Raw genomic sequence first — 11,383 nt, forward strand, 5'->3', positions numbered from 1 at the left:
TTCATTACTGAGCTAAAAGAGTGTTCAGGGGCCATACTCTTGGGGTTATCTATTTATTTAATGAGTTTATGTTTTCAAGAATTTTACTAATATATCAATTTATTTTTCAAAAGTTTAAGCTTCTTCTGAATCAAAATATAATTTTGTAGGAACAAACCCAAAATTAATTTATTTCCCAGGCCTGGGTCTTTTTAATAACACAAATCAGGTAGTATGGTACACATTTGGTGGAAGTTCCATGAAAGTAGTTTTGTTGTGTTCACTGCAGTGGGGTTCTGGAGAAGATTTAAGACCTTTCTACTTAAAGTGTGGTCCAAAGACTAGCAACATGGACATGTAGACTGCCCCAGATCTGCTGAATTAGAATCTGCATGTTAACCATGTCCCCATATGATCCTTGTGTACACTAGTCTATAAAGGGCTGACTGACACCACCTAACAAGCTAGCACAATGTACAGGGCTTTTTATGAAGTCTGAACACCAACTACAAAAGAGCATTTATGAGGCAATTGGGGAAATTTTAATTTGGCTTGATTAATAGGCTATACCAAGAAGTTAGTTAGTCTGGTGCGATACTCCCTATTATTTTAGACATACATTCTAACCATAGAAAAGGTGAACCCTAGCTTCTGCCACCTCTTCTGATAGTGTTCAGGGCCAGTGGTTTTTTGTTTCTTTTTTTTAATGGCCTAAAATATTCCAGACCTCCTCCTCCAGGGCACACAGTAGTATCGCATTTCCCACCCTTTTGAAGTTGGGCCAGGTGACTTTCTTTGATCAATAAAAGGTAAGTGAAGTGGCAAGTCTTAGGAGCCCCACGTGTCATTAGCCAAATCTGTACCTGCCTCAAAGGTATGGAAGCTTGTGTCTTTCCAGATCAGTGGTTCTCAAACTCCGGCATCCACGAGAATCAACTGGAGAGCTTGTTAAACACAGATGCTGGACCCTACCCCAGGTCATGTGTATGCTGCTGGTCTGGAGGCCACACTTTAGGAACCAGTATCCTAGAAAGATCCTCTCTGGGCCTGGGTCTCTGAGCGATGCCTCCCTGATGAACCATGTCTAACATGTAACATAAGTGAGAAATAAACTTTTCCTTCTGTCCTCATTTCACTGTGGGATTTTGATGCCCAAAACTGAACATTCCACAAGAAGCATAAATGTCTCACAACCCACGAGTCCTCAAGAAAACAACACGTTTTTATTAGGGAGGGGCTTGTTCACTTTCTGCAAGGCCCCAGGCCCACAGGTCCTCCTTGGATTAATAGTGCGGAGCCCTCAGTAGGTTCTCAGGCCCATTCTAAGGCATGCTCCCTTGATCCTCCTCCACTTGGTAATAGGATGGTTTTTTCCAAGGAGAAACTCCAGGATTTCCTAGAGTCAGTCCTTTTTCCCTGTGTCCTCCATGGGACCTATGTCTTGCATTTCTCACAGGATCTGGTTTCCTGTTATTGGATATCAAACACTGTCGGAGCCAACGGAGGGTGAGCATGTCTGGAACAAGATTTATCAGTGATTTACTTGACTTCATAGCCATAAACCTCTGGTCAGCAGACAGCTGCAGAATGCACGCTGTTCCAGGAACTGCCCCACATCTAGGAACCTTAAGATCAGTCTAGGGCAATAAATCTGACCTGGGCTCAGTTAGTGTCCAGGCACCTTCTGTTACTGTTTCTGTCACCTGTGGGTGTTTTCCTCTTCTTATCGCCTTCTTATCGCCTTCCCTCCAGCTGAGCTCATATATCTCCATATCTCTCTTCTGCTCCACTTCTTTCACTTTCTCCAATTCTTTTGGCTCCTCTAGCTGCAGAATTTTCCTGTCTTTCTGATTCTGCCTTTTTCTGTCACATTCTCTCTGGATGTGTCTTTAAAAAAAAAAAAAAAAAAAAACTAACTCAATTCAAGGGGAAAAAAAGCATAACCAAGGTGGCAGGTGGACTAAGCCCTGGGTTGCATTTTTTTTTTTTTTTTAATTTTCAGTTAGTTTTTGTTGGTATCATGAAGATATAGCTTCCCCGCTCTAAAGGAAACCATCCTAAGTCTTCATGCCCTTTATTGTTGACAGGCTCCTTCCAATCGGACAGCCAGGGTCACTTCTGTTCAAATGCAAATTGTTTAAAGGAAAGGAGGGTTTGTGATCAGACGTTTTTGAAATCCTGTCCAAATTGAAAGGGGCAGAGCTCAGCTGAAGGAAGACCAGATGAGACGAGAGTGACAACTGTCAACAGTGCCACCCCTGGGGTACAGGAAGGTAGGCTTCTGGCCTCTCTCTCTCCAAGGAGAGCAAGACTCTGAAAGCACAGCAGAATACCCAAGGTTGGAAGGCGTGTGTGTATGTGTGTGTGTGTGTGTGTGTGCGTGTGTGTGCATGAGCCAGCCTCTGAGAGAGTCCATGCAAGCTCCATGAGCCCAGTGCCAGTAAGTCCTCCACACCAGCCCCTTCCACTATCCCCTCTCCTCCCTCCCCCAGCCTACCAAGTTCCTGTGAGAATTCCAGCCCCACCTCTGGAGAAGGGCAGACCCTGATACAATGGAAATGTCTTCCATTGGGTATGGAGAGGACTCTACCCCTCTGTGTGCTAGCACAGAAATCATAAGGAGACCTGAGAGATGAGGGACCTAGAAGGGACATGTGAGATAAAGCAACAGCTGTGGAAGGAGAGCATTTATCTTCTCTTGCCAAACTTGGTGGCCCTTCTTCCCCACTGTGTCCTATAATGTTACTCTTTCCTAAATAGAGAAGAAACTCATTTGATGTCCCCTTTCTCCCACAATATGTGGTGAATGCCCTGGAAAGGAGAAACCATTGCCTGGCAAGTCGAGTTCCTCAGCCTCAGTGGACAGTCATCCCTTCATCCCCCAAAACTGCCCAGTTGGAAGGAACCTGTCAACAAGAAGGGGCATGAAGACTTAGAATGTTTCCATTAGAGAGAGGGAATCTGTCTCTAAGGGCAGAAACAGAAAATAGCCCTCCACTGCATTTGGGCTAGGCCTTAACCAACTCTGGCCTCACGTTCTAACCCCAAACCATCTCTGCAGATGCATCAACCATCTCACCTCTACATGAGCCATTGCTCTAGCCACCAACTAAGCCCAGACATTGTCCACCAAAACTCCTCTCAGACACCCCAGTCCCCACCACCATCTGTATTTTAGTGCTTTAGATAACTTTAGAGGTAACTTACCAAAGGTAGCCTCCTCTTTTTTCATACTAGAATACCGAGGCCCAGAGAAGCTCATCCATGTGCACACAGCCCTCTTGGCAGAGACAGGTCAAAAGCAGTCTTCTTGGAAGAGTGTGGTCCAGTGCTTTCAATACTTCAGCTCTCCACCCAGTCAACACTTACTGAATACTTAGAACAACAGTGACCAGACATCCTGGCTTACTTGGGACAGTGTCAGTTCATGCCTGCCCCTTTTCACACTCAAGAATGTCTGGGTTTAGATCATAAATCACATATGGTCACTCTACTTACAATGTCTCTTGTACCATGTTAAATGCTGAGTGAGATGGAGTCTTGAGTAACTCCTAGTCCTTCTTTGAAGGAACTTAGGACCAACAGTGGATATATGCCTACAACATTGGACCAGTTCTTCAACAAAAGAGCCATGAGAGAACTAGCACTCCCGCAGTAACACGGATTGGAGCTGCCTGCCTGCCACAATAGCCAATTCTGAGACAGGGGTGAGGTGAGCAGCAAGAGGTTTATTATATATCAATATATAGGAGACAGAGGGAAATAGATTCCTCCAGAAAACCCATCTCCCCCACTGGGGATCAGCTGAAGGCTTTTATAAGGACAAACTTGTTAAACTTCTGCCTGTATTTAAAGGCTTGGCTCGTGTGGACTTTTGACCAAAGGCTGGTTCCCCAGCTCTCTAGCCCAGTCCAAATTAATCTCCCCCTAGTGGAAGAGGCTGCATAGGCCCTGCTCACTATTATTTATCTTCCAAGGAGGAAATATGGAATGAGGCTGCAGAAAGGGAGAGGGACAGGACATCAGGGAGGATAAGGAAGCAGGTGTGTTCTTAGAAGAACAGAGGGCATCAGCAGGCACCATACATCCCAACTCCCCAGACCAGCCACACCCTGCCGACCTGGCCCAGCTCTTACAGCACCCAATTCGAAAGATATCTTGAGATCCAAGATGCCCGTGGTGGGGTGGTGGGGACAAATGGGGTTCAATTCTGGTCATATCACCCCCTCATCCCATGAGCTGTTTCCTAGGCGCCTCTGCAAAGTGCCCACAATGCCAACCTAGCAGGCCTGGAGGACAAAGGAGATGATGTGTGCGCGGCAGAGAGGACCCGAATCTCTGCGGTGCGGGTGTCTGCTGCCCCCTGCCGGCAAAGCATGACCATGTCGGAGAAGCCCATCTCCCCGCCAGGCTTGAGGTTTCACCCCTCTCCCGCAACCCGCAACCCGCCCCGCCCCAGCGTGGGTCAGGCTTGTTAAGCTTGCCGAAATCACATTCAGACCAGGGAAACCTAAAATACAGTGATGCACTCAGTGGAGTCTTTATAGAGTCTCCTTGTGCAGCACGAGATGACGTCTTTTTACGTTAAGTTCACTGCATCCCAAAGCTGCAGAGAATTGCTAAATGATTGCCGCCAACATCCACAGACCAGGCATCGTGCTAAGCACACCCAAGATATTCCCACTTAATAGGCGATAAACGAAAGCATAGAGAAATTGGAAAATTCCCCTAGAGCATGGAGATTTGTTCCTGGGACTCAGAACCTGACCTCCTAACCCCAGTACTGAAACAGTCACTGGGAAAAGGGGTGAGAAGCAAAAGTACATTTTCTGAGTCTTTTAGGAGCCAAGAATGTGCAAGGTGCCGGGGAGACTGAAGTGACAGCCCCAGCCCCGCACATGTTGAGGACAGATTTGAGCGCATGTGAGGTTAGCAAACAGGGAGGTACAGGAATGAGGGATGAGACCCCACCTTTGCCATCTCTTGCTCACCTTAAAAGCCCTTAACCTTCCTGAGATTTTTCAGCTCCTCTTCCCAGCAAACCTTGCTTAGAGGTGACTACACTCCCTTCCACCACTTCCTCACCTCCCGTCCTGTGGGGTCCTTCACTGAAGGGGCTCTAGTCTGTACTCAAGTCCAGATGCATGGGTTGGAGCCAGCCTCGATTAGACGAGACTGGGTTCCTGCTTCCTCATCCATAAAAAGGGAATTGTGGTGTTACCTACTGTCATGGATTGAATTGTGTCCCCCCAAAAAACCGGTCAACTTGGCTAGGTCATGATTCCCGGTATTGTATGATTATCTATTATTTTGTCATCTGATGTGATTTCCCTATGTTGTAAATCCTATCACTATGATGTAAAGAGATGGATTAGTTGCAGTTATATTGATGAGATCTACAAGATTAGTGTCTTAATCCAATCTCTTTTGAGATATAAGAGAAGCGAGCAGAGAGACGTGGGGATCTCATACCATGAAGCAGTGCCGGGAGCAGAGCACATCCTTTAGACCCCTGTGCTGAGATACTCCCCGACCAAGGGAAGACTGATGCATCACAAGGACCTTCCTCCATGGCTGACAGAGACAGAAAGCCTTCCCCTGGAGCCAGCACCTTGAATTTGGACTTCTAACCTACTGGACTGTGAGAATAAACTTCTCTTTGTTAAAGCCGTCCACTTGTGGTATGTCTGTTATAGCAGCACTAGATGACTAAGACAATGACCAAGATAGGTGTATGTACCTGGTACATGTGACAATTATTAAGCTAATTATTAGAATTTATTTTTATTAGAATGCTTTGCCATGTCTACTCTTTTCTTTCATGTGGAGGAAGTGCCATTAGCTCTAACCCTGCTGGCCTGTCTCCCACTGGTGGGGGGCATGACTAATCTGGTAGGTTACTTTGTGAGGAAAAACTAGCCAGGCACAACCCAGCCCTTGTTTCCTGGGGTTCCTCCAAGCCAGGAGCCTCTCAGGTCCTGTGTTGTCAAAGATGGGTGGTCCTCTCAGTATGCAAAGCCGTGCACAATCGCAGCTGCTTTTTCAGTAACAAAGAAAATATTTTTGCACCTATTTGCATTCCTCAGTTCAGAAACCAGGTGAGGGAAGGCACAGTCAGACTGGGCAGTAGTATCTAAGGGCACACTGAAGGCTCCAGACATGTCTGGCATCCACTGTCACCTCCCCATGACACTGATCAAGCTGAGGTCACCAAAATCACTGCTCTGCCCTTGTAACCCTCCAACTCTAGGCTTCACCCTGCCCTTTCGGCCTCCAGGACACTCCTGTCCTGCCCAAGGTTCCCCGCCCTCCTCCTTGGCAGCTCCTTGTCCATTCCTTGGCTGGACCTCCTTCATGTGGACGTCCTGGCTCTACATGCTGGCACATCCAAGTTCAGTCCAGAGCCTTTTGCTCTCCACCTATGCAGTTCCTGAAGTTCTCATCCTCCTTCCCACTCCCAGAGCCTGATTTTACCAGATATTTCAAAGGCATCTCCAATCACATGGTTCCAAAGGAACTCAAACTCACCCTCCCCAGCTAACAGTCAACCCCAGTTCGGAAGTCACCTACAAAAGGTTGAGTCTGAATTTCAGATAGACAGTAATTTTTACTGTATGCCCTAGAGGTTGTATGGGACAAAAACTACTGTTTATTGGAAATTAAACTAAGCGTCCTGTATTTTTACTTGCATCTGGCAACCCTACTTTTATCCCTCCCCTTCCTTCAGGCTCACACCCATGCACATACAGGATCTTACCTCTTCCAGCCCTCATGTCTCTCCATCTGGACCGCTACAGTGGTTCGAATAGTGCCCGCCCCACCCTGCAGTCCTCCACTGGCACTCTTCATCTCACCCAGCATGTCTACACTCACCCAGGATGTCCATACTCACCCTGTGGCTGCCTAGCCACTCACGTGCACCCACTCGCCCCTCTGCCTGGAAATTCTCCCCTCCTACCCTAGTGTGGTTCCCTCCAGCTTGTCCTTCAGCTCTGGGCTCAGGTGATGACTCTCGAGAGGCCTTCCCTGACCACCCCAACTGAAGAGCCCACCCTGGTCTTCCCCACCTGCCTCACCCTCACTCCTGACAGGGACAGTAAACATTATTGTTACATAAACTATTTTATTTAAATAAAACCAGAAGCAGACCTTCTCCCACACACACACCCGCACATGCATGCACGCACACACACCCATGTCCTCATTCCCTTTCTCCCCTCCACTCAATGGCCACCTCAAACCTGTGGTCCTCATTATGACCATCCTCCCCTGACCAGAAGGCAGGGAGACACTTGCTATGGAGGCAGCCTCTGGGCAGAGGAACAGGGCAGGCCAATGTACACTCTGTCCTGTGCAGAGCCCGCTTTACACTCTCCTGGGGTCAGACAAGGGAAAGGCCTGGCTCTCCCAAGGCACCCCCATCCTAATGTGGCTTCCCCACCTCTCCCTCCTGGCAACCTGGGAACAGCACAAGGCACCTGGGGCTGCCTGTGGAGGGCTGGGATCCTGGACCCCAGGCAGACTCCTCCCTGCATCAAGGGAGGTAGGAGGCTGGGTAGCCATGCTTGAACACTCTCCGAAGAACCCTGGAGTAGGAACTGTCTGGTTTGCGGAAGACCCAGGGAGAGCAACTGAGCACCAAATTCCCTAACTCCACCCTGCAGGAGGGTGCTGAAATTCAGTTCAGCAGCCTCTACCCAGAAAAGGTAAATCCCACTCCCCAGCAGGGGGGTGAAGCCCGGGAATGGGGCCCCCATCATCAGGATCTCATTACATCTTCACACCCTCTCCCCAACATGGATCCAAGAGACCCAATAGCACCTTTGCAGTCTGCAGGGACCCAGCCTAGCTGGGGAAACACCACAAGCATGGAGAGCCAGTGTGGAGTTGGTGTTCCCTACACTGATACTGGGGTTGGGTTTCCTCCTCCCTAACATCATCACCCTGTGAGTCCTGCTTTGGGGCACATATACCAGTGCCGCTAAAGGCATGAGAGGCAAGCACTGAAGGGAAGAGGCAGTGTTTTCAAGGGAGGAGCACAGTCTGTCTTACAGGTTATATTCTGGGCAGTCTAGGAAGACACAGGTACAGGGTTTCCAAGAGGACTCAGTAGTGTCACCGGGGCCACCTCAGGCGCGTGGCCTGAGCAGTGCCTAGCAACTCAGGCTGGGGGCAGTGAGGACAGGACTCCGCCCCACTGCACCCCCTTCTCTGATGGGCTTCCGTGCGTCTTCTAGACCAAGTTCCCTGATGGGGAAAAGCCAGAGGAATGGAAGGAGGGGTCAGACAGAAAGAGGAAAGCAAAGAGTATGGGACAGACAGACAGGAACCAGCAGGAGAGCGAGCCGACAGCGAGACTTGATGAGGTAAGGCAAGGTGAGAGCTACCACCTGGAGAGGAGTCTGTGAGAAAGCTATGACAGACAGCACTCCAGACACAGGCTGCCTCTCAAAGGGAAGCACTAGAGAAGGTGACCTAGGGAAGGGCAGACCCCAGGAGAGGGGCCCCTGAGTGGGACGGTGGTCTGAGAATGACGACTATAGGCTGACACTGCGTTGGTGGCGACCCCCACGGGCCCCGTCGTTGCTCCCCTGGGGCCCCCCACTCCTGGGCCCCAGCTCCTGGCCATCCAGGCTGGCGTGGTCTGAGAGGCCCCACAGGTGCTCCACCGAGTCGCATTTCTGCAGGTCCGAGGCCACAGTGCGCAGGCTCAGCAGGCTCAGCGTGTCCGTGTCAGGGCCAGGGCCCGGCCCCAGGCTTCCTCCCTCCTCCAGCCCCCCGCCCTCGGCCCCCTCGATCCCGCTGTCCCCATCTTCGCCACCCTCGGGCCCAGCCTCAGCCCCCACAGGGGAGGACCGACGTGGGCCTAGGGGGTGGGGAGGCAGGCCCCGGCGCCGGGCGTGAATCTGCTCGCTGATCTGTTCCAGGTTCCGCAGGGCAACTGAGTAGCGGGTCTTGGCCTGGGCCACCTGCTGCTCCAGCTCTGTCACCTTGGCCTTGTGCTCCTGCAGAGGGTGGGACACTGTAAGGTGACCCCTGGAGCTACCCATGTCCATCAGCACCGCTCAGTACTCGGTGCTGAGGCATTCACAAGCCTCCTCTCCCAGCACCAATAGGGTCCCCCACGCCCTCCACCCAGCTACTCTCAGTACCCACTACAAAGCTCCCACGCTCCTCTCCCCTACTGCTGCGGTGGTTAAGAGCTTGGCCACTAACCAAAAGGTCAGTAGTTCAAATCCATAAGCTCCTCCTTGGAAACCCTATGGGTCTGTCCTATAGGGTCGCTATGAGTCAAAATCTACTAAACAGTAATGGGTTTGGGCTTTTTTTGGTTTCATTAGCCAATAGGACACACAAGCTCCACCAACAGCTGCCACGCTCCTCAACTGACCATGCCCTTCGCCCTTCCCTCCTTGCCGTGTCTTCCTCCCAGGCCCCATCCCTACCTGCTGCTGCTTCTCCTCTTCTCCCCATTAACAGAGTGTGGGGTGAAGAACTTTACCCAAGGAATTTGGCTTTTGTCTCCAGTATCTGGGAGGTAACCCTTAAACCCTAGGAATTTCCCAAGTGATTAGAGTGTTTTTGTTATTCATGGAGGGCTACAGACCACACCTAAATATGCTAACAAGATAACTCATAGTGGGGGAGTGGTATCTGCAGGACCTCCAGGAAGCAGAGGGGACACGGAGATTGAGTTCAGTTCCGCTGCCAACAAGTCAATCAATCATGTCTACATAATGAGACACCAATAAAAACTCTGTACACTGAGGCTCAGGTAGGCTTCCTTGATTGACAATGCATGATGTGATAGGAGGGTAATATCCTGACTCCAGGGGGAGAGGACACGGAAGCTTCACGTTTAGATGCCTCCCAGACCTTGCTATGTATCTGTTGTTTGGCTTAGTCATGATTTGTATCCTTTTGCTGTAATCAAATTGTAATTGTAGGCATAGAGCTTTCCTGAGTTCTGAGTTGTTCTAGTGAATTATCAAACCTGAGGGGTAAAGGCAATCCCCAAATTTGTAGCCAGTTGGTCAGAAGTGAGGGTGGTTGTGGGGATCCCCAAGCTTGTGGCTAGCATCTGAAGTCCTTGGCAGACTTGTCAGTCTAAAGGACTGTGCCTTTAATCTGTAAGATCTAACCTAGTTCCAGGTTGTTAGGGTTAGAACTGATTCTGTAATAAGCGTCTACCCAGCATTGTTCCCTCTTTCCCCGTGCCCTTGTTCCCACCTTTTCTCTTGCTTACCTCCCTTCTTCAGCTGCATTCTCTGCCACTGGCCCACCACTAGCCCCATCACCCATTCCTGTGGTGTCAGTCTGAGCACAGGTGCCACCACCATAGGCCTTGCATATCCCACCCCACCAGGACAGTGGCCCCACCAGAAAGGTAGACCTGAGTCTCCCCTCCACCCTGCCTCACTTTCCCTGCCTGACCCCTTCCTGCACTCCCAGCTGTCTATTCTCCCTCCCCTCCCCACTCAGCTACCTCCAGGATCTGGCTGAACTGGGCCTTGAGCTCAAAGTAGGGGCGGCTCTTGCCAATGGCCCGCCGGAGAGTCTTCTGTAGGGCCTGGACACGAGCCTCAGCCTGTTGGCACAGCCTTGTCACTCGCTGGTGCTCCCGCTCGCCACGCAGCCGCTCCTCCTCTGCCTCATTCACCTGCATCCAGATGGAATGGGGGCACACATCAGTGAGCTGGACCCAGTTCCCCTGCCTCTGCCCAACCTGCCCATCTAATCGTTCCGTAGAGGGAATCTGACTAGGAACACCCTCCATGAACCGCCTGCTGTTGTGGAGCCCAGAAAGCACAATAAGCGCTGGAGACACACAGGGGAATGGTGGGCCTGTGCGCATCATAGACGTTCATTCCATCTCTGTTGGACCTGTGGCCGAACTTCCAGGCCTTCGGTGCCTGCATCTCACTCACATACCTCTTCCTCGTGCTCTCGTGCAGGGTCTGAGTGCTCCTGCCCATCTGCATGACTCGACATTTAGCTCTGCTGTTTACAAGAGAGGCCTTCAGTGCCAGGGGTTGGGGACCCAGGAAAATGGAAAGGATTCCCTCTGTGAGGAGCCACAGCTCTCTTCATGGGGTTCTTCAGGGTTCCACACCTTGAGTGTACACAATCTGGAGCCACACTTGAGCAGGGAGTAGGCAAGGGCTCTGACTGCCTCATTACACACAGCCAGGACCAGTGGGCCTATCACACCACATCCCGAGCCGACCAGCACCCAGAGCTCTGCCCTTCCCAACACAGTTTCAACACCTTCTCCTACAGGAGGCTCCAGAGAGAAACGATACATAAAACAGACTTTAAAAATCAAGGCCCACACTGTGGGGACCATGGTCTCTGGGAACATCTAGCTCAATTGGCATGACACAGCTTATAAAGACAATGCTCT

At 50.5% G+C, this 11,383-nt stretch overlaps 1 protein-coding gene across 1 annotated transcript in view; it reads right to left on the bottom strand.

Annotated features, from left to right (window-relative positions):
- Positions 1 to 7,054: 7,054 nt before the first annotated feature.
- The window catches only part of SH3BP5L (SH3 binding domain protein 5 like), an 18,973-nt gene continuing 14,644 nt past the window's right edge, over positions 7,055 to 11,383 (bottom strand). The window contains exons 5-6 of the mRNA XM_004387142.2: positions 10,466 to 10,639; positions 7,055 to 8,984 (exon numbers count right to left, since the gene is read on the bottom strand). Coding sequence (XP_004387199.1) covers positions 8,517 to 8,984; positions 10,466 to 10,639 — 642 coding nt within the window. The 3' untranslated portion in view covers positions 7,055 to 8,516. The remainder of the gene's footprint in view (positions 8,985 to 10,465; positions 10,640 to 11,383) is intronic.

Source organism: Trichechus manatus, unplaced genomic scaffold (assembly GCF_000243295.1).
Source record: "Trichechus manatus latirostris isolate Lorelei unplaced genomic scaffold, TriManLat1.0 scaffold00181, whole genome shotgun sequence".
Taxonomy (NCBI): domain Eukaryota; kingdom Metazoa; phylum Chordata; class Mammalia; order Sirenia; family Trichechidae; genus Trichechus; species Trichechus manatus.